Raw genomic sequence first — 25,889 nt, 5'->3', positions numbered from 1 at the left:
CGTGCAGGGCTGGTGCGCGAGAGCCCCGTCTGTGAACCAGGGGCTCGCAGCTGCCCGACGGGGGAGTGCGGACTGAGTCACGTGGGCAGAGACACGGAGGCCTGAATGCTGGTGCCACCACCTCCCTCCCCTACGCCCACATGATGTGATATAGTCTGAGTGTCTTTAAATTTACAGTACAGTACAACACCCAGGAAACAAATGGAGGAGCTGACATTTTCTGAATACCCACAGTGAACCCGGAACCTGGCTGAAGCAGTCAGTATGACAATGCAGTTTCTACTAGTTTATGAACGCCACTGTTTAAGTAAAATGTAAAACACTGTCACCGAGCAGACACCCTGCCTGTGTCGCTCTCAGAGCCACCACTGATGGCCCGGCCGGGATTACTGCTGGGACCCCAGGCAAGTCACTTCCTGTCTTTAGGTTTCAGTGTCCGCGCCCATAAAATGAGACTTTCACCAAACAAGCCACAGGGGTCTCCGGTGTTACTTGTGCTGGGTGCTGGTACCCAGGCAGGATGCCCCGACAGGCCCTATTTCAGTGCTCCGGGGGGATTCCTACTTGGAAGATAAGCTGCCGTCACTCTGGGAAACAGGCAGCATGCTTGCACCGTGCTGAACCCAGTACACGGGCGGTTTGGCAGAAACTGTGCGCACACTGCACTGAGCATCAACTTTAAGACTCTACAGACAAAAACATCACGTGACACTCGGCATAAATTGCATATCTTACTTTAGATGAAATTCAGCAATCATGCAAATTAGAAATTCTTATTGAGATTTTTTCTAAATTGTGAGATAGTGTTATCACAATTTAAAAGGGAGGAAAGCAAAAGCAACCCACCATTATTATGCAGATGACTTGCCTACAAATAGGCGACCTGATTAGCTAAACAGATACATGCTTAGGACAGAAAACAGGGCTCTGCCTGCTGAGGAACACACCTCCACCCCAGTCACCAAGGCTTCGGTTCCCTTTCAATGCACCCAGGACCGCGAGGGTGGGGTGGGGAGGAAGGTGCAGCATTCAGTTAGTCATTGGGTGAAAATAGGAAGAAAAAAGTCATCAGGGTGCTTCAGTGAGCCAGGCACACCCAGCAGGAGGCCTGTCAATTTGAGCTGATTCTGGCGAGAACACGAGATGGAGGGACTTGGCAAGCTCTCTCCCCTGCTCTCCCTCCAAGCCCTCCTGCACCCTGACTCTCATACACTGAACATGATGGAAAGTGTCTCTGAAGCGGCTCAGATTTATCAAAATCACCAATCATTAATCACTCGCAATGTTCATGTGTAGAAACACCATATTTAGTGTTTCCGAAAAACTAAAGGGATGGCTATACAATTTTCAAAAAGGGATCTATGAAACTGTCTGATTTGTGGACGGTCTGCAGTGGCGATGACTATGTAACAAAAATGCCCTGATCGGCAGTCTAAGAACCTGCAGAGATCAGTGTGTTGGACTAAGACAGGATGAGGGATGTTTGGGAACCCTGACAGCTCACTGACAGCACGATTCCAAGCTCTCAGAAGCTGCATTTAAAGCAGCACCCCAGGGAAATGTACCATTAACCAACTTTCAGCCTTTGGTTCACCTAGGAAACAGTTTTTAAAAACCTCTGCTGCGGGCCACTTAAAATCATAACCTTTACTATGACTTTAAAACAGGTCAACCAATTTGTATAATTGCTAGGAATAATTTTTCAGCTTCATGTAGCACTTTTTCTCACAAAAGGAGCTAAGATGTGGAGAGTCTCGGCCAAGGAGCCTTTCCCAGGAGGTCTGCGTTAATTCTGGCCCAATCCCAGCTGATCTCCAATGAAATAACGAATGCCCTCGTTCTCTCCACTGCAGAGAAAGGGGCACTCAGCCAGGGCACGGCCTGGAGACACGGCTGCCCCTGCGTCCCTGGGAGGTGTGCGCGCGCACTGAAGCACCCTGGGGGGCGGGGGGACGGGCAGGAGGGGCGATGCACAGTCACCTGCTGTTGTCACGGTCGAGACATGGAGAGGTGCGGCTGCAACAGAACAGACACTTTAGCACAGAGAAGGAGTGGGCGAACATCAAGAAGGAATCAGAGGCGACTTCTCACTGAAATACACGGTCATACACCAACAGTCTCCATCCGGAAGAGATGGACACAGCCATGAGGCATCACTCTGCCCACATGCTGAGGGGCCGGGGTGGGCACCCCTGCAGCCCCGCTCCCTGCTTAGCACTGGCCATGGGCCCTGCGCTAAGGCCAAGGTCAAGGTCCAGGAGACCACACACCATCAAAGGCATTCAAGTGAGAGGGACAAAGTCTGGGATTGGTGGAGATGGTTTCATCTCCGAAGCTTTTCATTCCCATTGCAGTGCTTCCTAAGTCATGGACTGAACTGAACCATGGGGCCACTGGGGAAGAAATGTGAACAGAAAAGGCACCAATTGAAGACTGGCTTCAATGGTAAGCCATGACATAAACTAGAAGGCAGAGAAGTACGTGAATTACCTACTGGCAGGGAATGGAAACTACGCAAGTCTTAGCACTCGTTCAAGGGTGACGGCTTGCTGGGGGCCCTGCTCGGGGCTGCCAGCCTGCTTGGGGGCGGGGGGGCTGCTCAGGGTGCCCCCTGCTCAGAGTTGCTGCTTGGGGTGCCCCCTGCTCGGGGCTTACCCTGCTCGCTGCTGGGGCCGGCGCTGCCCCACACCCCAGGCATTTTCTCTGCCTCTGGCTCACTTGTGTCTGATGTACAAAAGGACACGTTTATGGGACCAAAAAGCCAACCTTACAAAACAGCTGTGTGACTACTTAAAAATCGTTTTCTTCATCCAAAAGAAATGACCTTCATGTACCTTAAAAAAGCTAGGGTATTTGAAATATGTGAACCACCAAATTAACTGCTCTTCACACTTAAATATTAATGTTGTCAAAGGAGAAGCAGTCTCGGCTCCTAGGATTTAACTATCCACTCTCCTGAGCTGATGTCTTCGCATGCTTTTTCATGGACTTTATTTCTGGGCAGTTTTAGATTCATGGCAAAATGGTCTTCAACATGTTTTTATGAAAAAGACCAATTTATTAATGGACTTCTAGTTGCTATAATATCTTGCAGGATAATATGATGACTTGACACTTAGCTGTTGGCATGTGGCTATTATTGAAATCTAAAAACAAAGGCCTTCGGAATCACATTAAAATGGATCGCAGAGCCGGCTGTGACTAAGCAGGAGCCTCCCTCACTGAGCACCTCTGAAATGAGCAGAGCCGTGAATTCAGGTTCGTGCCCCAGATTCTGCCAGGGGACACCCCGGGGATGTAGCAATACCTGCTGGCCAGGTCCTGAGTCAGTAACCAGCTCTTTAAGGAGCAATCACAGAAATCTCACTGCAGCCTTGCCTTTGCCAGTGACTGGCTATGTGTTGGGCAGTCAGATGGTTTTAGCCGCCGACACCTCCGCTTAGGTGGCCGTGGACACGAGCCACTAGAGACAGGCAGAGGCAGAAGGAGGTGCCAACTTGGCCTATGGGTGCAGCTGTGTCTTCCATTAACCTAGAGCCCTGTGTGGACTCCACAGGAACCACACACACCGCAAGCCGCAGTGCACAGACTCCCTTTATTACTTCCGCTGTCAAAAACATTTCTTTTATAACTTTTGGGGCAGATTTGAAGTGGCTTAACAATTCACCCAAGAATCTCAGTTCCTTGAAAAATAGATGTGAAAATGACAACTCAGGAACCCGGTGTGGAATGAATGAAACTGTACGTAATCACCCTGGCCAGTGTTGCTCAGTGGACAGAGTGTCGGCCCTTGGACTGAAGGGTCCTGGGTTCAGTTCTGGTCAAGGGCATGTACCTGGGTTGCAGGATTGATCCCCGGCCCTGGGGTGTGCAGGAGGCAGCCAATCAATGTGTCTCTCTCATATCCGTGTTTCTCTCTCTGTCCCTCCCACTCCCTTCCACTCTCTCTAAAAATCAATGGATATCAATGAAAAAATATACTTGGGTAAGGATTAACAGCAACAAAAAAAGAAACCCACCAAAAAAAAAAGGCCAAAACAAAACGGTAAGAAACCAACGTTACACGATATGATACCATGAACGCTATTCGTGCCCGTTAATGTGGTGACAGCTTTTCACCACCAGGAGCAGCAGCATCGAGCGGTCAGTGGGAACCCTGTGGGTCCAAGCCCTGTGCTGTGTGTTCGTTCCAATGCCACAGCACAGGCCTTGCTAGATGCCTGGTCACCTGGCAACAGAAGCTGTGAGCTCCACACACCAGGAACAGGGCTGCTCGGGGCGGTCCTGCGTTTGGAATGCATTTTGCTAAACTGGTTTGGGATTTGTGAGTGATCTGGAAGGTGTATGGGGATTGTGTAAATACTAACGAGGATCTATTGCGTCCTATTCTTTCTAGACGAAATGCTAATTATATAAGACCTATGTACCCCCTAAAGTTCCCCTGTGGGATCCATAACAACATGCATCTTCCAGGTGAGTGAAGGGAAACTCTGACAGTCTACCTAATGTGTCCCCGTCACGTCCAGAGCGTGAGGCGGGGGTGCCTCCAGAGAGAACATCACAGTCTTCCTTCCACAGACTGTCTTCCAGCTCCAAATAACACATGGGTGCGTTTCTTCAAGGCAGGGCTATCCTACTTCACTCTTTTCCTGAGTGCCTGGCACAAGGTGTGGTACTTCGCAGAATTCAGCAATGTGTCGGGAATTTGTACAGGTTAATTATCTAGGTCTCCATAATAATCAGAGCTTTGTTAGGTCAAGATGGTCCTTTCTCGCAGTTTGTGTAAAACACACATGTCTGGATACAGACACTTGTAGAAATCACTCCACAGAGATGCCGCTGCGACTGGGTGGGGCCTGGATGTCAGCATGTGAAGGCTCCCGGGTGATTCTAATGCCCAGTCAGAGTTCAGAATATATGATCAGCGATCACCTTTCAAGTTCACAGAAGACCTGGTTTATTAGAGACCAAGATTAAAGACCCTTATCTTACTAAGTGATTAATCTTTAACCACTGAGGCTCTAGTTTTTGACTCTTTTGTAAATTCGCCCATTAATAGTAAGTGTCATTGTGCCTGACCGGCGTAGCTCAGTGGCTGAGTGACGACCTATGAACCAGGAGGTCATGGTTCGATTCCTGGTCAGGGCACATGCCCAGGTTTCAGGCTTGATCCCCAGTAGGAGGCGTGCAGGAGGCAGTTGGTCAATGGTTCTCTCTCATCATTGATGTCTCTCTCTCTCCCCGTCTCCCTCTCCCTTCCTCTCTGAAATCAATAAGAATATATTTTTAAAAAGTAGTAAATTACATTGTGCTTAAAATAACCCTTCGCTCCCTGGGCTGGGTATTGCCTGGGCTGTGCTAGTTCTGGGATCCAACCTACCACCTTCACATTCCAGGGCCAACCTCCTTTCTTCTTCTCATCATTGTTCAGAAAGTTGGTAGCAGAATGCAATGTTATGCTTTTTGAATAATTAATAGGTCAGATGTTAATGATCTCATTTTATACTTAGAATATGTAAATAAACTGGGATGAGGTTTAATTTGGTTTTTATTACCTTGCATATCCTGCATTAGGAACCTGCTTATGCTTCTTTAACAAGGAAAAGAGTGTTTTGATTATTTTCTATGTCTATGTACCTAGTTTTATAGTCTATGAATCTTTAGGAGAAGCTTCGACTATGAGATCAAACTTTGTAACTATAATGCCTCAGAATGCCTTCCTGGCAAGGGACTATTTTAGAATAATGGCAACAGGAAGACCCACCAGTCAAATTGTGCTGGGCATTACGGATAAGGAATTTGGAATCCTTTAAGCCAAAATATTTTATTTAGTTAGATTACATATGGGTGGGGCTTTTAAAAGTGGTTAAATGAGCAAATATTTTAAGAGTTTACATATAATTATGAAATTACTAGATGAATAAAAGTAACAGAATGAGAGGGAAAATCCAACTGCGAAGTGTTACCATTTACAACTGCTTACAGGATTTATGGTCCACGTAACTGAATTCTTACGCCTTCAGGACATCTTTCTGTATGTTTACGATTATAACTCAAAGCCCTGCCCTACATTTTTAGTGAGCTGATATGAAAGGTGGCATTTCTCAGTGGCTGCTGGCCCCGGGCAGGTGACTGAGCTGATGGGTGCCCTCTAGTCTCCCTACTGCCACCTGCACAGGACTCCTCCTTCTGTGTGTGTGCCTCCAGCCTCCGGGCACATTGCTTTCAGTGCGCTTATACGTGGGGAGAGGTATCTGTTACCTTGTCCGTTTCACCTTGGTAAATAAAACTGTCCAGAAAGCAAATACTCCTACCTTTCCTTTCAAGACTTCTTAAAGCCAGGATGCCCGGCAGCTGCTGGTTAGTGAGCAAGCTGTTTGACGCAATGCTACCAGTTACTTTGAAACGTCAGCTTTTCTATGTGGAATTCAACCCTTTTTGCTTTTTTGTCCACACGGACGGGGTCCATGGTGGACAAAGCTGTGTTATTTATAAGTTTAAATGAAGGTCACGTCCCTTGTAAGCTGGCCGCCAGCTACAGCCACTGGACAAAGCTGCTGCTGTCCACTCGTCCCTTCCCCTGATCTGGACACACGACACCACGACTCACCCTGAGTGGATGGGGCTGGAAGAAAGGGCCACATTGTCCAGGTGCTCGGGGCCCCAGCTGAGGCGGTACGAGTTCCTCTCCGCCTCCTTGGCGAGCGCGGACACCTGGACACAAAGGACACGGCTCAGGGACATGGCTCTCTCTCTTCACTCCGATGACAATGTACCCGCCGCTGAAAGGGGCGCCTCAGACAGTGGCACTGCCTGGAAAAGCCCCTTTAAAAATGTGAGGCCGAGGCGCTCAGGTGCGTTGGTGACACATTCCTGCTTAGGTGTGTTATTGACGTTCGATCACTGTCATTGTCTTTGAAGAGGGTGGGTGTCTGTGATCCATTCAGCCCCAACTCTAACATCCTACCCAATGCCAGTATTTCCTAACTCACTACATCTTTTCTCGAGATAACCACCTAACACGGAGAGACGTGGGTGGCCGCGCCTTTCATCTCAGACCTCGGACGCACCTCCCCACACCACCCGCTAACGGAGACCTTCTGGAGGAGTCGGTCTTCGTAACTAACCTCCACAGAGGAGCTCAACAGCCGGAGGAACAAGCAATACATTGTTTTAGAAAAACTCCGCTACTGAGAAATCTAGGGAACATTTTCCATGTTTTAGGAAAAAAAACTCAAATCTCTTCTCCTGGCCCATTAACTAACTCATCTGATTTTTTTTTTTTTTAGATGAAAAGGCTTTCTCTGGACATTTCCAGCACCCAGTGATGCTCCAAGCCCTGCTGAGGGAGCAAGGTGCGCCTGCAGTCACGTACCTGGTGGCTGGGGATCACAACGGCGTCGTCGATCATGGCGCTATCCCTCAGGTAGGAGGCGTGGCTCAGGGTGTGCGACCTGTCGGAACTGAAGGACCGGAGGCTGGCAGGTGAGCAGAGGCCGCGGTCACGCACCCACGGTGGGGCAGGGCGGGGAGGAGGGCATGGCGAGCCGAGCAGGAGAGCGAAGAGAGCGTGCAGTTAGCTGCCGGGACCTTCCCGGGGACAGGCCGCGGGCTCTGTGCCACCGGGCCCCATCACCCCGCGGGAACACACCCTCTGCCTGGCTCTGCCACCCAATGGCAGGGGCCCCAGGGAACCAGGAGTTAGAACCTGACACTCCTAATCTGACTCCTGCTCTCCCCAGAAAGGTTTGAGGCCCGCAACTGGCGCTCACTAGCCACTGGTACAAGAAATTCACGCAGGAAATAACTCTAGGGCTGATCTCTAACATCTGAGCCAAATGTTCATCTCCCTGCAACTAGGAAATATTAGGGGACAGTCAGCCCATGGCGAGAACAGGGTGGCAGGCAGGTTTCCACGTGCCCTCACCCGTCCTGACAGCGGCGGTGACCGAGGGCCGGGAACCCCGGGGGCAGGAACGGGGACCAGCCACATGCGGACTGCCTGAGAAGCAGCCCTGGGCTGTGTCCCGCGCGGCCGCGTCAGAGGCCAGCACTGCCCCTCGCACGTCCTGTGCCGAGTGCAACGTCATGGGCGGGCCGGTCGCTGTGGCGATGACACAGGCACACAGAAAGCGTTTCTAAGCACTGACCAGACCCAGACACGTCAGCCAGCACAAAGCAACTGCCGAGCGGATGGCTGGGGGAGGCTGGTTCACACGGGCTCAGGCCTGGACAGCTAAGGCTTCACCTTTTGTGAGATCTGAATGTCAAAGCTCTGAGCTACATGCTCAGATGTGATGAGTGAAAACTGACATTCTTGTAGATGAAATTACATTCCTTCCCAACCCACTTGTACACTTCAGTGAGCTGTACTTTATGCATTTAGCCCAGGTTTAAAGATCTACATTCAAAACATCAGCCAAAGCCCCCATGGTCCCGCGGTATCTACCGCAGACAGGGTGTGCATCCCTCCGGCCGGCAGGTGTGGCCGTGAGGCGTGTGGAATTATGAACTAAGTGTCAAGCTGGCCCATTTATCAGTAGCAACTGTTCTCATTTTGCAACTATACCTAATTTTGTGAGCCACACGCTGTGACCTTTACGAGTGTCAGCTGAGCCAGCCTGTTGTCTCTGAGAAACGCTGCTGGGAGGTAGTGCGTGCAGTGCGGTGCGGGGCCTTCTCCCCTGCTCCAGGCTTTATGCCCCGAGTATTACAGGTGCGACGTGACACGAATCCAAGGCGTGGACTGCCTGACCGAGCATTACACCCACACGGACCGGAGCTTCTGAGAAGCTGGAATTTAACCTGGTGTGGGAGCTCACTCTGTGTCTCCCAGGCTCCTGGTGAAGACAGAGGGTCTGCACCAGGCGTCCTCAAACCACGGCCTGCGGGCCACAGGCAGGTGTTTTTGCTGTTTTGTTTTTTTACTTCAAAATAAGATATGTGCAGTGTGCATAGGAATTTGTTCATAGTTTTTTTTAACTATAGTCCGGCCCTCCACCGGTCTGAGGGACAGTGAACTGGCCCCGTTTAAAAGGTTTGAGGACCCTGGTCTAGGCTCAGCCCAGGGAAGCAGGGGCATCACGGGGCCACTGGGGGTCTGTCCCGGGGTTAGGGCAGCCCCATTTATAGGAGTGCCTTGGATTTCAACAGTGCACTTTCCACATGGGGTGCAGGGCACTGTGAGTGACCTTGGCCTGGCCTTGAATTAGGGGATGGGGTTACATTATGGGGGGAAACGGTCTTTCATTTCAGCCAATCTTGTCTCCTTTAAGGAAATGAATAACTTTTTCCCTGGCTTTAAACTGCAAAGACACTTAAGCTTTGCATTCAACTCTCCTTCTCTGGTGAGAAGTGGGCCAAGGGAGAGACCCCCCGGCGGCAGCCTCCCGAAATGCCAGGGCCGGCCTGTGCTGTGCCGGCCCCTGGGCTCCACGGGGCTCGGATCTGTTCACCAGCGTCTCTCCACGGCTTTGGAATGCAAAGACCCAGATGGTGACTTCCATGGTTAAAGGACTAGATTTATATGGCGAGCAGAGGGGAGGTGGTGGTATTTTTCTGTCTTTCCTGAAGCCCCAAAAGGAAAGGAAAACAGAGAGGGAAAAAGGAAAGGAAAAGACGAGGTAACACAACCACAAGGAGAGATTGGGGCATGTAGACAGAGGGGGAACAGTTGGAAGGAGAATGAATCCACTGGAACCATCTGTCTACATGTCTCTACCTGTGGGATTTTATTCTAGCTCACTCTGCATCCTACAGTGCCAATTAGTTATTTAGGCAATGCTTATGGCTTCTAATTGCTCTTTTGTTCTATTTTGTTACAGACATATTGAAGTGAAATAATGTTAAGTATTCCAATAGCAGAGAATTATTCTCTCTGAAGGAAAAAATGACCAGCATAGGAGTCTAGAATAATCCACATCTTTGGCCCAGAAACTCTTCATTTGACCTGAAACATTACAGACCAGTTAGAAATGTTTTGCAGGAGGTGGCCATCCTTTTGGCATTAAGGCAGAGGCCGCCCTCACTGGATGAGTCTCCAAGGCCACGGAGCCACAGGGTGGACAGTCCCCCTGCGGGCCAGCCAAGACGTGCTGAAGGCTTGTTGTGACCTAAAGGGCATACTTCGCTCCGGTGCGCTGCTGTACAGACACACTAGGTTGTATCCAAGTCCACTAAGGTCACTGAGAACTGTAGTGATGACTCATGTTTCTTACTCATCCAGGTCATGGTGTCCTCAAGTCCCACTGAAGAAGCAGACATTGAGAAGTGTGCGTGTTTGCCCTCACCCAGGGAGAAGCTGCCGTGGCTCACTGCTGGGCAGTGTTTTACACTGAATCTGGGTAGCATTTTCAGTGTGAAGCACTAATAAAATAAAACGGAAGCAAAACCCAGTCAACGACTGTGTTCTGATTCGCCGCACATCAGAACTGTGTATCTGTATTTAGTCTTCTGTGCGCCCACATACACGTCAGGCATCACAACAATTTTTCTATCATCTCCAACGGCACATGGGATAATTAGGTTCCTTGCTGGGAGCCACACTACTGCTTCCCAACCACAGGGGGCGCTGTGACAGGTGAATTCATGCCAAGCTTGTTCTAGTTTTCACTCTATTAACATATGTACCTTCCAGCCCAAGTAATTACTCAATTTAATACATAAATACTCTAATTTGAGAATACATCCATGATTCCAGAATGGAAGCGCCCCTGTGAACACAGCACACACAAGCATGTCGAGCAGGGAGCAGGGAAATGGACGGGCCGGGAGGGTTATGCTGCCAGACCACGGGCACCTACCTGGGCACGGTACTATTGGAGGCACACCAAATAGAGAAACAACGAGAAGGTAAAATGGTTACCGACAAAGGTAACATATTGAATGTCTAAGCAGAACAAAGAAACATACAGGACAACCATGAACAGGAGCCACTGCCTGCAGTTCCATCCGAGGCAGCAGGTGGCGGTCTCGTGCTCTGGAAAAGCAACTGGGCCGAGACCAGACCTGCGCTCTCCCACCCCATCCTGACCTGCTGATCAGGGTCAGTCTGAGCAGGATCGGCCAGCCTTCGAGCCCTGCTTTACAGAAAGCATCGCTCTACTTTCCTTCTTAAGGAACCGAGTCCTTCCAGAGGACACGGGATCCAATCTAGCACTTATTTTTAATAAAAAAGACCAGGCTGAAAAGAAAGACTCCCGGCTGACAGCAACATGATTATCCACAGACTATGAGGAATGTGCCCACAGCCATAGACAACTCACTTTGTTAAAACTTAAAGCCTTTTAAGAATCTCAGAGCGTGATGTCCGCATCTATCAGCGAGTTCACATGGAGCACAGCCCGTCACCAGTCCCCGAGGGCCCCCTCCGGCAGCCTGACCCAGGACACCCTCTGTCTCAGCCCCTGAAGCCCAGGACTCAGTCTCAGCTTCCTCTGCTCACCCACCCTGAAGCCCCCACCAGGGCTGGCCAGTCTCCAACTCCCCAGCTGTAATCACTGAGCTCAGAGTCGAGTCTTCACACCAGCTCAAAGCGGCAATAGCTGCCCGCCGAGTCTCTGACACCTCCCTGTAGAACGGAGCTCCTAGCCCACGTCAGAAGGACCCCGGCATGCAGACGTCACCTCCTCTTGCACGTGCACACCCAGCACCCATTGGGAACACCGCTCCTCCCCAACCAGGAGCCCTGCCTTGGGTTCTGGTAAGACCTCAAAGCCCTCCCCATCCTCCCTCCCTGCCACCAGGGGCCGCCTGGCAACCCCAGCCTGGCTGGCCTCTCCCACCCGCTGGGCTAGGAATTCAGCCATTGGTCATATCTTAGTCACTTCTTTACCTGCATCGCCCAGGCGAGGCCGGCCCAGGGGGACGCAGGTCACAGGCACCCTGAGCTGTTTTAGAAAATGGGGGTGGGGGTTGCGGGGGTGGGGCGCAGAACTGGTGCTCAAGGAAAAAGCCCAAGAAAACTCTGTTTTTATCCCTTTAGAAATGACTCCCCTTTGGGGCATCGAATTCCTGGACTCCAAATATGCCAGCCACAGCTTAGAAATGCCAGGATGACAAGTGCAAACTGAGATGACTGATGAGCAAAAGACATTAATGAGCCCCCTCTAGGGTCGACCACACGCACACCCTAAATCGGCAGCCCTACTTTTGATGGGGAGCCGTGTTCTTACTCAGAAATTAACAACCGCCGAATTCAGGATAGCAGCGCCCCAAACCAGCACTGCTCTGGTATTTCAGAGCCTCCGACAAACTGCCCAATAACCCTCCCGGCCCATCCATAACCCTCCCGGCCCATCTATACACCGGCTCCTCCAGATCCGGCTCTGAGCGCGTGAGGTGTCCAGGCCCTTGCGGGGTTCTGTCCTGCCTCTTCCTCTCAATGTGTCTCTTTTTGATCCTTCCTCCAGACAAGCTTCTGCTCACAGAAATGACGGCACTCCACTGACACCCAAGGGACTCAGAGGGCCCTCAAGGCAAAACGGTCCTTTTACTGGACCAGAGGGCAGTGGCCAGTGACTAACACCTCTACTGAAAGGGGGTGTCTCTGCTCCTTACTAGCCGCTTGAATTACTCATTTGACCTCTCCAGGCCTGTTTCCCTTCTTGACGTTGTGAGGAAGCAGAGAAGCCGCTAGTGCCGAGAGGGGGATTCCTCTGAGTGTCAGCACCGAGCCTGCTTTTTTTATTATAAAACAGGAGTGCCCTGGCTCCCCGCTGGCCGACACCCTGTGCAGCATGCTGCTACCTGTCGGAGCGCCCGCCCTCCAGGCTGTAGCGCAGGTAGCTCAGCCCGTCCAGGAACTGGCTGCTGGGCAGCGAGTCGTCACCCAGCTCCTTTAGGTCCTCGGGCCGCAGGTACTCGCCGCCGTCCCCCGTCATCGTGTCGTCTCCTGGAAGCATGCGGGGGAAGAATCACTTGCTGAGTGTGAGGACAGCATTACGTCCCGAAACCCTGCACAGCAGCGGCACGCAGAGCACGTGTGCTGAAGAGCGTGAAAACAGAGAAACGGTATCCGACCTGCATTCCTTCTCCTTACCGAGAAGAAATCACCCCCTGGTTGTAATTCTTTGTTTAGTGTTTTTCCTCATGTCCCTGTCCTGGCAGCTGATTTACAGCAGATGCTAAGTCAATAAGCGGCAACAGTAACGCGCCCCACCCCCCACATACACCAACACGGACGGATGCACAGGACATGCACGGACGTTGCGAACCACAAGGCCCGAGGGGGCAGAGGCTGCTTCGGGATGGTGTCCACTGGGGGCCTCGGGGAGGGCGGCTGGTTTGGCGACAGGGGCTTTGTCGGTGTAATCAGGTGAGCACTGAGATGCGATATGAGCTGAGGAACCACTGAGCATGTCCTTACGGGAGGCCGAGGACAGGCAGACACAGGACAGCAGGGCTCAGGGTCGCTGCAGCCAGTGAAGTGGAGACATAGGCTGGGTCCTCCTCGGAGCCTTGGAGCGCGGGCCCCCGCGGATGCTGGCCCCAGAGCAGGGACAGGATACATATGAGCCACCAAGTTGGTGCTAGTCTGTTGTGATCTTTTAGGACAGTGGTCGGCAAACTCATTAGTCAACAGAGCCAAATATCAACAGTACAACGATTGACATTTCTTTGGAGAGCCGAAAACCGACTTCTGCGCATGGGCCACAAAGTTTCAATCGCACTGTACGTGCACGTCCGTACGTGGTATTTTGTGGAAGAGCCACACTCAAGGGGCCAAAGAGCCGCATGTGGCTCGCGAGCCGCAGTTTGCCAACCACTGTTTTAGGAAGTTCCAGCAAAGCTTGTCTGGGTGCAGCTTTGGTGGCAGGTGTGGTGGGGGTTCAGGTGAGAAGAGAGTACGTGAGGGTCAGGGAGGCCCCAGAATAGTGTGTGAGTGAAAGAGGAACACAGGTCCTTTGAGGGTGCTGTGTGGAATAACTGGGCAAGAGTACACGTTCGTGCTGGGGAGCAAGGCGGACACAGGAAGGAAGCCGGGGTCTGAGCGCAGTGACAAGGCCGAGCAGCTCAGACATTTAGGACAGGACCGCAGACTCATTTGTCCCACTACCCCCTTCTTGTTAACGTGTACATCATGAATAGCAGTGCTTTTGTGAGTCAAATAAATTGGGGTCCCTTTCATTTAATTCTGGGAGAAAAAGATTCCAGGATCCATTCTAAGAGTTAGCTTACCTAAACACAGGCGTCGTCTGGTTTGGAAAGAACCGAAGTTGTTTTCAGAAAAACGTGTGTGAGTTTGTTAACATGTGGGAAGACTCAGTCTGCTCTATTGATGAAGGGAAGGGGACGGGAAGGCAGGTCTATCGTATAGAACACACTGTGCGTTGTGGTCCCTTCACAGGTGGTCTGACAGTCATCTAAACCCAATCCTAGCTGCCTAAAGAATGATCACATTACTGCTGTCTAATACATTTCACCACATCAAACATATCTTCACCCAAGAATGATTTAACCTACACTCACTTCAAGCAAACTAACTTAGTTGTGGCTAGCTCAATGTCAACTTATCAAAGACTTACTGTTTCTCTAAATTTGTATTCTAAGAAGAAATATTACTTTGGAGAAAATACTCATACAGTGGTCACTAGATAATTTAACTATGTTAATAAGTTTCAATGATAGTTGCAAAATCACTAATAGCAGAAGCAAGTCATGGCTTAACCTTGCAAGTTAGTAAAATCCACACTCAAGTGCACAATCTCACCTGTACCACACAATCATCTCACCCATGTCACACCTTCTCATCCGTCACACCACTTCACTCATATCACACCATCTCACCCGTCTCACACCCCCTCCCCGTCTCACACCCCCTCCCCGTCTCACACCCCCTCCCCGTCTCACACCCCCTCCCCGTCTCACACCCCCTCCCCGTCTCACACCCCCTCCCCGTCTCACACCACCTCACCCGTCTCACACCCCCTCACCCGTCTCACACCATCTCACTTGTATTACACATGCTGTTTCAAAAGGGAACAGGTTAGTGTTAGGCACCCAGATTTAAATATTAAGCACATTGCTTCTATGCAGTTAAGAAAAATTAAAAGCAAAGAAAAGCTTTCACTCCAACAGTTTCCTCTGAAGGTACCTGAGTCACTAAGTACTTCCCCATCAATAACGCGGTCACCAGACTGTTTAAGAGCTGTTCAAGATATGAATGAAAACAGTGATCCCACAAAACCCGATGTGGTGCACACATATGAATGCGGAGGCAGCCAATCAATGATTCTCTCTCCTTGTTGATGTTTCTATCTCTCTCTCCTCCTCCCTTTCCCTCTGAAATCAATAAAAATATATTAAAAAAACACACAAAACAAACAACAACAAAAACCCCCACATATGCTAACAACTGTACTATCAGGCAGATATTTTAACAGATGGCCTAGTTCCCAGCCTTTCCCCTTCCCAGGCCGGTTACTTATAAGACAAAAAGGATAACACCAGTTGAAAATATACTAATGGAATCCTCCTTCCCCAAATGGCCAAAGTCAATGTACTGAAACAAAGGTGAACACATGACTTCATAGTGAACCTGCTAGCGCCTACACCCACTGCCCGGCTCAGCCCCCGGAGATGGGACAGCTTCCTGGCGGGACCAGGACAGATGCCACAGAAGAATGTAGAGAAAGCCTCACCCTCTTCGTCAGAAACGTCAAGCACCTCTGTCATGGTCTCAGGAACATTCAGCTTGTGTTTCTCAGTGATAGTCTGCAAAGAGAAATATCATTAATGCTTGAAAACCAACTCTAACAGCAGATGCCAGGAGCCAGGGGAGCCAGACTCAGCGTCGGCCCAAGGCCCATCTGTCTGGAAATTCTTTCTCTAGTTTTCTCTCATGAAAACCCATGTCCTCCTGAGGACAAAAGACCACGGGTCCGTGAGACTGTACCAGAGAAAGCCCGCTGCTGTGAGTTCCCACTTGAAAAGCGAATTCGCTCGCAGTGGCACAAACGGCCAATTGTACGGAGCAGGCGGCTCACCATGCTCAGGGCCTCCCTGAACTGAACTAGGTAACAGCTCCAGAAAAGCCTTAAAAAGGAGCAATGAACATATGCAATTTTTAAAAAACCAAGCCAGGGGAAAAGACATAGTAAACCACATGAAAGACGTAGATTGTCTGGGCAGAAAACATGTCTTCTGGGATCAGAGGGCCCAGAGTGGGGGACCCTGGTCCTCTCTGCGTGCCCTGGCCTGTGAGTGGCTCCAATTCGAACTTCCCCATTATTAGCTCTGAGGTCTTGCTAGTCCCTTACTTCTGTGTGCCTCAATTTCTTCATCTGTGAATAGTGATAATAACACTACTCACAAGTTGTTATGAAGATTAAACAAAATATATACAAGAGCTCTAAGAGTGCCTGGCATATGTTAGTACTCAATGAACATCAGCTGGCATGAACTGCTTTTATTGTAACTCAGTACTAAGTTAATCATACACTGAAGAGCCTGAGCATTTGGTCACTCAGGCACCGAGGAAGCAGTGAATGGCCACTGTGGGCCAGGAGCTGTTTCAGACACAAAACTGGCATCGTTACAGGAACTTTAAAAAAATTGATAGCCAGTTTGAAATTGAATTACCATGGCCTAGAGCAAAGAATATCCTTACATGATATTACTCTACAATGTCATTATAATTTTTAATATTTTATAACAGCATATTATGCAATTATTCCAAACAAACTTACAAACTAATTTTTTGAATGTTTGGCAATAATATAAAAAGGACATGAAAGGATTTAATCCCTTCCACTGTGAGGAAGGCCCCCTGGGAAGGCATTTGAGCATTCTATATTGGCCCCTCTTGCCCTTTTTGCCAAGAGGACCCTCTTCTCATAATCCAGTTGCCCACAGCTGTTGCCTGAGTTTTCAGTTCATGCTGAGGTTGAAGCCTCATGGTGGCTGGCACCATGGATCTGTCTCTCGCCCAATGGCGTGAACTGGGCTCTCCCTGGAGAAGAAACCTGGGTACCCCAAGATATGTGATTAGTGCTGGGGCCCCACTGGCAGCCGAGATGGGATCCCGAGGCAGGTGCTGGGCATGGAGGCCACGGGGGCATAGACTACCAAGGAGACAGAAATGAACCTCTCATTACCCTGTTTGGCCCCGGAGGATGGCTGGTTAGCCAAAGACAGGTAAGATTCCTCAAAGAAGGAACAACCTAAGACAGGCACAGTCGCAGAGGGACTATCAGGAGAGAAAAAGGGGGTCAACAGAGGTGGGGCATAGACTCTTACCCCCTCCAACCTTGCAAGGGACTGAACCCTAGCCCCTTCTGAGGGAGGTCTCCCGCCCCATGGCTGCTTTGCTTCCCACGCCCAGCTCAGATTGGGACCCGAGTAATAGACAGAGGCTTGGCCCAGCTCAGATCAGGACCTAGGCAACAGACAGAGACTTGACCGACAGCAGCTGACCTATATCTAAATCCAGCCTAATATCGGGATGCTCAGAGCCTATTCAAGAATGCAAATAATCCTTTCCACTAATATTTACAAGGTGTTAGAGTATTAAATTTTACAGTAAAATAGTAGTCTCTTTCATTTGTGTGAGGCCTTCTCCAGAACCCTGAACCGGAACCCTGAACCACGCGGGACGTGAAAGGGCTCCCACACTACCTATCAATGGTTATACACAGCATAAAAGAGGGTGGGTCACTTTAAAATTATGCAAATAACACATAGAGTTGACAGCTGATCCATAGTGGCCACCTAGGTCCCATCTCACGGTTCTACCAGCCACCTCAGGAGGCTGCCTCCTGCTCCGCTGCCAGACACAGGGCCTGGTCCCGATGCCCTTCCTGCACACAGAGACCCACCGGGGGCGAGCTGTCCCTGCCCCTCGGCGTCTCATGGAGCAGAGGTTAGAGACACAGCCATGATTCCAAACGCCTCCGAAACTTGTGCAGCCGCAACTTTTCCTTCACAAGCGGCTGCCGACGCCTCCCCCCGCACAAGGGCTTTGGGTAAAGACCTCGGAGGAAAGCGGCTCAGAAACCCGCGTGGCTGCTCCAGGGCACGTCCTATGAATCCAACGCGTGATGTGTGTAGTCGGCTGTGTAGCTGTCGTTCAACTACTCCATTTAAGAGGTGACAGCGTAAAATTTGTTTGTTTTACATAATTATTAAATTGTCTTGTGCTATTTGCCTGTCAGGAGTGGCTCTGTTATTTTAGTGAGTCTGTGGAAATGATACTGAATATGATGCTTCCATGAACATAAACAAAGGGGCCAGGTAAGAGGGTTTTTCTTAAATTGAAAATTAGGTGAAAAACTTTCTTTCACAAAATTCCTGCTGAGCTACTTTTAGCAAAGCCAAGCTCTGTTATGTCGAAGGGTTAAGAGCATGGGCTTTGGAATCTGACAAACTCAGCTTGAACCCTAGACGCACCCCTGCAATTCCTGAGCTTTGTCATGTGTTCGCGTCATCAATGACACTGCTGTGCTGTGCGGAGAAGGGAGTGAAAATCTCTTCCACAAGAGCAGACGCGCAAGACTGCGTAACAGAAAGGAGTAAGTTCACTTTTCAATTCTTAACCCCAGATTCCACTTCAGAAAACAATAAATGTGAGAACGACTGACTGTGAGAGGCAGAAGTAAAGGCAGGCACATTAGACCAACGGTCGCCAACCTTTCGGGCCTCATGGACCATCAGTGGTCTGCAGACCACTGGTTGGCAACCGCTGCATTAGACCACACAGCCAGGGAGACCCTTCCCCGCTGACCCCGCTGACCCCGCTGACCCCCGCTGACCCCGCTGACCCCCGCTGACCCCGCTGACCCTCGCTGACCCCCACTGGTGCAGGCCTTGGCTTCTTACTGGAGCGCATGCCAGGGACCTTGTATTTGTCAGCTGGCTTCTCACCTGGAGGGTCCAGTGGTTTTGCTGAGGCAGCGCTCAGCTCGGCAGTGTGAGAACAGCAGTTACAGAGGAGAAACAGCCCCCAGAGTTCTGAGGCCTTGGTGCCCCAGAGCTGGGGGTGGGGACTGGCTGTGTCTCTGGCTCACAGGGTGCTGAGCCCCCCGAGCTGGGTGTGGGGAATGGCAGTCTGTCTGGCTCACTGGGGATCTGAGAGCCCCCGAGCTGGGTGTGGGGACCTGGCTGTCTATCGGCTCACAGGGGATCTGAGGGCCCACAGAGCCAGGGGCGGGACTGGCTGTGTGTCTGGCTCACAGGGTGTCTGAGAGCCTGTGTGGCCAGTGTTTAGAAAGCTGACTGCCCTCGTGATAAACGTGGCCTGTGTAGTTTGGGTCCCTCGCCCTAAGTGACATGTAGAGTCTGCTCTCTCTGACAGTGGACACGTCCGACCACAGTTTTGTTGAGCTAAAGAAGAATTTTTTTTCTTACAGAACCGATGTGCCACCCTTCAGGCCACCACCTGGAGCTGCTGCTGGGGAGGTGATGTTTTCACTGTTGACCACTCCTCAGCACTGGTTTCTACCCAGAAACCCTTCAGGTGGATTAATGAGGTGAATGGAAGAGAAAAAAAACACAAGATACAAAAAGGATGCAAGCGCCCCCTAGTGGGAACCTGATAAAGATGCACAACATGACCCAAGTGCACAGAAAAGGAGTTGTAAGGACCGACGGGCTTGGCCACCTGTGATGAACACGTTGCTTCAAAGATGCCAAATAGGACAACAACCTCCCTACTACGGAGAGAGACTCTCCTGGCCTAAGAAACCAGAGAGCAAGAGAAAGCCACTAAGATTCAGCCTCTCAGAGTGACTCGGGGTTAGTGTGAGCAGAAACGGGCCTGTGTTTCTTCAAGAATTATCTTGAAGAAACTTCACTTGGAATTTCTAAAAACAGCCCGGCCGGCCGGGTGAGGCCTCGTGCACCAAGGTCCGGGTGAGGCCACGCGCCCCTGGGTCTGGGAGAGGCCACGCGCCCCCGGGTCCAGGTGAGGCCATGTGTCCCTGGATCCGGGTGAGGCTGGGTCCCGGGTCCGGGTGAGGCCACGCGCCCCCGGGTCCAGGTGAGGCCATGTGTCCCTGGATCCAGGTGAGGCTGGGTCCCAGGTCCGGGTGAGGCCACGCGCCCCTGGGTCTGGGAGAGGCCACACGCCCCTGGGTCCAGGTGAGGCCATGTGTCCCTGGATCCGGGTGAGGCCTCGCGCACCTAGGTCCGGGTGAGGCCACGTGCCCCTGAGTCCGGGGGAAGCCGTGCCCCTGGGTCCGGCCGAGACCAAACCAGAGGGAGTCGGACCTCCGTTACCACCATTTGTCCACCATCCAGAGCTGAGGGGTCAGTGCTGACATGTGCACATGAGGAACTGGTGGACATTGAAATTGGGTCTCAAAAGAACTGTTGGTCCAGAAAGAAACTCACTACAGACTGATTCATTTGCCTGTCAGCATAACTATTATTGCTCGTCTCACATTCGGTTCTTATAAGTATATCTCTAGGGACACATGATCTCGCTCATCTAGGGGAAATGATGAACAACATAGACTGATGAACAAGAACAGACCCAGAAACAAGGAGGCATCGATCGGACTATCGGGCCTCAGAGGGAGGATAGGGGAGGGTGGGGGGAGGGGGGAAAGATCAACCAAAGGACTTGTGTGCATGCATATGAGCCTATCCAACGGTTAAGTTCAATAGGGGGTTGGAGCATCCGTGGGGAGGGGTGGGGGATGGGAATGGGGGGATGAGGACAAATATGTGACACCTTAATCAATAAAGAAATTTAAAAAAAAATAATAAAAAAATAAAAACAGCCCGGCCGGGTAGCTCAGTTAGTTGGAGCATTCCCCAGTACACCAAAAGATTGTGGGTTCGATTCCCAGGCAGGGCACACAGGCTGCAGGTTTGTCCCTGGTCAGGTGTATACTAGTATGGGAGGCAACTGATCGGTGTCTCTCTCTCTCCCATCCATGATTCCCGCTCCCCTACCTCCCTCCCCCTTTCTCTAAAATCAATAAAAACATCCTCAGGTGAGGATTAAAAAAATCTTTAAAAACACTGTGGCACATGGACCACAGGTTTTAACCTTTTGCACTCGGATGTCGAGTGTGACTTGACACGGTTAGCATTAGAATAAAGGAATCAAGAAAAAAGCAAGCGAGTGCAAAGGGTTAAAACTGCCCGAGAAAACAAGTGGAGTGACCCTCTGGGTCTGCGCACATCGCCTCGTGTCCAGGAATAAATCATACTTCCCCGACGCAGGACGGGGTCCCAGCAGCTGTGCTCACCCACTGCTGTGTGTCACGGGGCTGCTGCTGCCCCGGGAACACACTCCTTCCTCCCACCTCCCACCTGACCCATCGCCTAAGCCTGGGCTGTTGCTGGAACCTCCTTCAGTGAACGTAATGGCCGAGGTTTGACCGCATCCTCCCTACCGCAGGGCCCAGTGCTCTACTGTCCACTTATCCGCTTTCCAAACAAGCCACTGAGCTGTTGTCTGCAGCTTCAGAAAAGTCACCAACAAATGGATGCAAAGAGAACAGCCCTGGGAGGCACCCCCCTCTGCTCCACAGGCCCAGGCCCAGGCCCCTCACCCCGCTCTGCGTCCCCCCGGCCCTGTGGGCAGAGGCCATGCACGCTGCCCTCACAGTCAATGAGGAACAGTGAACATTTTACATAGCTACTGTTTCCCTACGCACAGACGGTCTCCCTACTAACTCTTTTCGAATAAAACATAGTCAAAGACCGAGAGGAAGTGGGGAAGAATGGTTCTCCGGGGGAACCTTCAGACCAGCCGTGAGCCCCACAGGGCCCAGGGCCTTGCTGGGGCTGCGTCCCCTCCACTCAGAAAGGAAGTTTGCCGGGACTGGCCTGACCCTCGGCTGGCAGCTGGGGTCATACCCAACCTCAGCACGAGGGCAGAGGAGCAGGAAAAACTAGACCCTGTGAACTCACACTCACACCCTTCACGTGGATGTGCGAGACTCAGGAGCTCTGGCCGCTGCCGTGAGTGCACTCACACGTGTGGCCCTCAGTGTGCCGCACAGATTCACCCCCAGAAGCTGAGACCGCGGCACGGGACGTGGGGTGAGGGGAGAGTGCGCGATGGGCAAGCCGAGCTCAAGCAGAAGCCGTGGGCCCCTTACTCACTGTCGTGGTGGTGGTGACCTCCTCCGTCACAACCTTCAGGGTGTCGACCACTGAGATGTAGCCCAGCCGTTTAGCGATGGCCAGGGCCGTGTTGCCATTCTGAGGGGGGGTGGGGGGGAGAGAGGGGGAGAGAGGATGGAGCCAGTGAGCTCACCGCCCCAGGAGCCAGCGCCTCCTCCAATGACCCGGCCAGGCGCAGCTGAGGAAATCACTCGTTTTCACCATCACATCTGAATGTGTCTTGGTAACTTCTCCAGCCTGGAGAGCAGGTCACCATGGAAACACAACAAGCTGCATCTGCCCCTCCTCCTAATGAGAAGCACTTGCGGCTTTAACCCTGGGTGGTCAGCTCTGGGGGCTGGATGGTGCTGGGAAAGGGAGGCCTCCAGACCCAGCCAGGCTGAGGGCCCGCCTCCCCGAGGGCAGGCCGCTTCCGGGAGGGCAGGCCGCCTCTGGGCACAGCCCAGCTCCCTGTGGCAGACACGGCACAGCAGGCTCCGCAGGCCTGGGGAGCGAGGTGAATCCCACCTGTTTACATCTCAGGCCCCTTGCCTCAGGAGCCTGCCTAAGCCGGAGGAAGTGGTGGCCCAGCACCCCAGCCCCAAGCCCCCCCGCTGTGCTGGGGCCTGGGGTGGAGGCCCATCTCCATCTCAGGAGGGGTGGGGACTGTGGCACCCTGTTCTGCTCAGCCTGAGCACGGCTGGGGCCGGTGACACACGGACGCTGTCCTACTTCAGACACCTCGTGAGGAGGCAGGTCTTCGGGAGAGACAGCGATGCTGGGAACAGAGGCAGCAGGAGAAGAGGAGCCCAAACAGGAGGTGGAGGGACTCACGGCGCAGGGCTGTGAGGACACTGGACGGCACCATTCACGGGTCCCCGGGAGTCGGAGGTGACTCGGCGGCACTAACAGAGGATCCCCTCCCCCCACCCCTGGCGTTGGCCATGGCAGAGGGACAGGGGTGCGGAGGGCCTTACCGTGGTGGTGGCATCGGGCCGTGCTCCGTGCTGCAGCAGCACATTGATGATGTGTGTGTGGCCCTGCTGTGCGGCCTGGTGCAGGGGCGTGTAGCCACTCTGTGGGGCGGGGACCGAGGCGGGAGGAGGAGGAGAAGGAGGAGAAGCCGGTTAGCCTGCGTTCAAGGCATCTTACTTATGACAATGCTGTGTGTGGGGGCGACCGCCCCAGGAGCGCGCTCTCAGCAGCACACACGCCCGCACACCTTCTGCCCGTAAATGAAGGGAGACAGGCGACTCGGCGTCTCCGACACTATTCTGAGCCGTGAGCATGGAAACGCGAGCCCAGGGCCACGCCACGGGGAGAGCAGCAGCGGTGGCGTCTGCCCAGGAGAAAGGACGAGACGTCCGAGAGCTGCGAGCATCACAGCACTGTGCCCTGCCCGGCGCAGCTTTCCCATCGGGTAACTCAGGCCTCCCTTTATGGACCTCAGTCTGGAAGTTCCTTCCCCGGCGGGGGGGGGGGGGGGGGGGGGAGGCCCACTCTGACCCATGGTCTTTACACGTAGGTTCTGTCCCCACCTGGCCTGGGCTCACCTCCAAGAAAGGGAGCAGGAGCCGTGCGGCGAGCAGGGACACGGGCGGAGTAAAGGGACAGTCCCTGTGTCAGGGGGATACAACTGGGAACAACGGGGGAAAGTAATTTCTTCACGGTCACGCTGCAGCCAGACCCCGTGGAGAAGGTCAGGCCACCAGCGTCCGCGCTACCCTTACCCACTGGCATCGCCTGACAAAAGCTTCCGCGTCCGTCAGACCCACCCGTGCGGGCTGTGTGCGCGCGCAGCTGTCACACCATGAACCTGTCAGAGTATCCGTCCCTGCAATACTGTGTCGCAGCTGCTTCACAGCCAGCGCACAACACACTTCTCCATCTACATGAGTATCTACTGTGCACACAGGACGCCAGGTCCCCCCTGCCGTCCCTCACATGCCCCCCTGCCGTCCCTGCCACGTCCCCCCTGCCGTCCCTGCACGTCCCCCCTGCCGTCCCTGCACGTCCCCCCTGCCGTCCCTCACACGCCCCCCTGCCGTCCCTCGCACGTCCCCCCTGCCGTCCCTCGCACGCCCCCCCTGCCGTCCCTCACACGCCCCCCCGCCATCCCTGCCACGTCCCCCCTGCCGTCCCTGCCACGCCCCCCCTGCCGTCCCTCACACGCCCCCCCGCCGTCCCTGCCACGTCCCCCCTGCCGTCCCTGCCACGTCCCCCCTGCCGTCCCTGCACGTCCCCCCTGCCGTCCCTCACACGCCCCCCTGCCGTCCCTCGCACGCCCCCCTGCCGTCCCTGCCACGTCCCCCCTGCCGTCCCTCACACGCCCCCCTGCCGTCCCTGCCACGTCCCCCCTGCCGTCCCTGCCACGGCCCCCCTGCCGTCCCTGCCACGGCCCCCCTGCCGTCCCTGCACGTCCCCCCTACCGTCCCTGCCACGGCCCCCCTGCCGTCCCTGCCACGTCCCCCCTGCCGTCCCTGCCACGTCCTCCCTGCCGTCCCTGCCACGTCCTCCTGCCGTCCCTGCCACGGCCCCCCTGCCGTCCCTGCCACGTCCCCCCTGCTGTCCCTGCCACGTCCCCCCTGCCGTCCCTGCCACGTCCTCCTGCCGTCCCTGCCACGGCCCCCCTGCCGTCCCTGCCACGTCCTCCTGCCGTCCCTGCCACGGCCCCCCTGCCGTCCCTGCCACGTCCCCCCTGCTGTCCCTGCCACGTCCTCCTGCCGTCCCTGCCACGTCCCCCCTGCCGTCCCTGCCACGTTCCCCCTGCCGTCCCTGCCACGTCCCCCCTGCCGTCCCTGCCACGTCCCCCCCTGCTGTCCCTGCCACGTCCCCCGTCACTGTGGCCTTCTGTCTGGGGGGCCGTGTCCACGCCTGTGACACACGGTCTGAGCGTGGCCATGGCCGTTCATCCCTGAAATGACCCAGGAACCAGGGAAACTTAACGGTCACAGAGACACAGAGTCACATCACCTGTGGACTCGTGAGGAGCCTAGAAGAAGTGAGTTCTTCTAAATAAGCCTCCTTTCCACCCTGTTTACAACCCCGTCACCTGGCCAGGCCCAGCAGCACTTGCTGACACACCTGGGCTGCACAGGAGACCCCGTCTCCCCAGATGACGCCGCCACGGTCAAGTGCTTGCCCTCGGTCGCTCCCCTTTCCTGCAGGACACGGTCTGATGTGGACACTGCGCCAGAAGGACATCCCGTGGAGGCGGTTTTCCAGGGACTCGGGAGCAGCTCACAGGCTTTTCCGACCATCTGGTTGAAGCTCCACCCACCACCTTAGGCCCATCCTGCTGGGAGCCCCTGACCCAGCACTTCTCCTCACAACCAGCACCCCTGACCTCTGACCCCCACCACCCAGTTACAAATGAAAACGCCAAAACCTCGAATTCTGTGAAGAATCCAGGCCATTTTTCTTTCGTTTCTCTGAAGTGACAGGAAAATGGTAGCAAACACTGTCTTTCTTTCTCAGAGACTTTGACCTTAAGAGTCTAATTCACAAAGAAAATGCCCTTACACCAAGCATGTCAAACCTGCAGGCCGCATGCCTCATTTATTTGGCCCATGTTAGTCTTTGAGTTTGACATGCTTGCCTTACATGCTGACTTCTCAACTCTCTTTGCAAATTATCATATAATTAATCCAACCTGTTTGCCTCAAGCTGATGTTACAGGGTTCAATTCTAAGTGACTAACAGTTCCATAAAAGAAGTTCACTTTGCCAAATTTTTATACCAAGTCATGAAAGTTTTAGTAGTAAAGTCAATACTTAGGTTTGTATTTTCATAGCAACCAAACAATTTTAGTAACTATGGTTACACATGAGATA

General features: G+C 53.0%; 1 protein-coding gene across 2 annotated transcripts in view; it reads right to left on the bottom strand.

Annotated features, from left to right (window-relative positions):
• Window positions 1-25,889, bottom strand: part of ANK2 (ankyrin 2) — a 139,993-nt gene that overhangs the window by 49,804 nt on the left and 64,300 nt on the right. For both annotated transcript variants that reach the window (XM_054717076.1, XM_054717075.1), the window contains 8 exons: window positions 23,034-23,132; window positions 22,057-22,155; window positions 15,642-15,714; window positions 15,095-15,148; window positions 12,748-12,892; window positions 7,376-7,478; window positions 6,611-6,714; window positions 1,981-2,016 (listed from right to left, as the gene is read on the bottom strand). In XM_054717076.1, the coding sequence (XP_054573051.1) occupies window positions 1,981-2,016; window positions 6,611-6,714; window positions 7,376-7,478; window positions 12,748-12,892; window positions 15,095-15,148; window positions 15,642-15,714; window positions 22,057-22,155; window positions 23,034-23,132 (713 nt within the window). The remainder of the gene's footprint in view (window positions 1-1,980; window positions 2,017-6,610; window positions 6,715-7,375; window positions 7,479-12,747; window positions 12,893-15,094; window positions 15,149-15,641; window positions 15,715-22,056; window positions 22,156-23,033; window positions 23,133-25,889) is intronic.

The sequence above is a fragment of the Eptesicus fuscus genome, chromosome 6, assembly GCF_027574615.1.
Source record: "Eptesicus fuscus isolate TK198812 chromosome 6, DD_ASM_mEF_20220401, whole genome shotgun sequence".
Lineage (NCBI taxonomy): Eukaryota > Metazoa > Chordata > Mammalia > Chiroptera > Vespertilionidae > Eptesicus > Eptesicus fuscus.
Note: the sequence above shows the minus strand (reverse complement) of the source record. Positions and strands in the feature narration are given on the sequence as shown.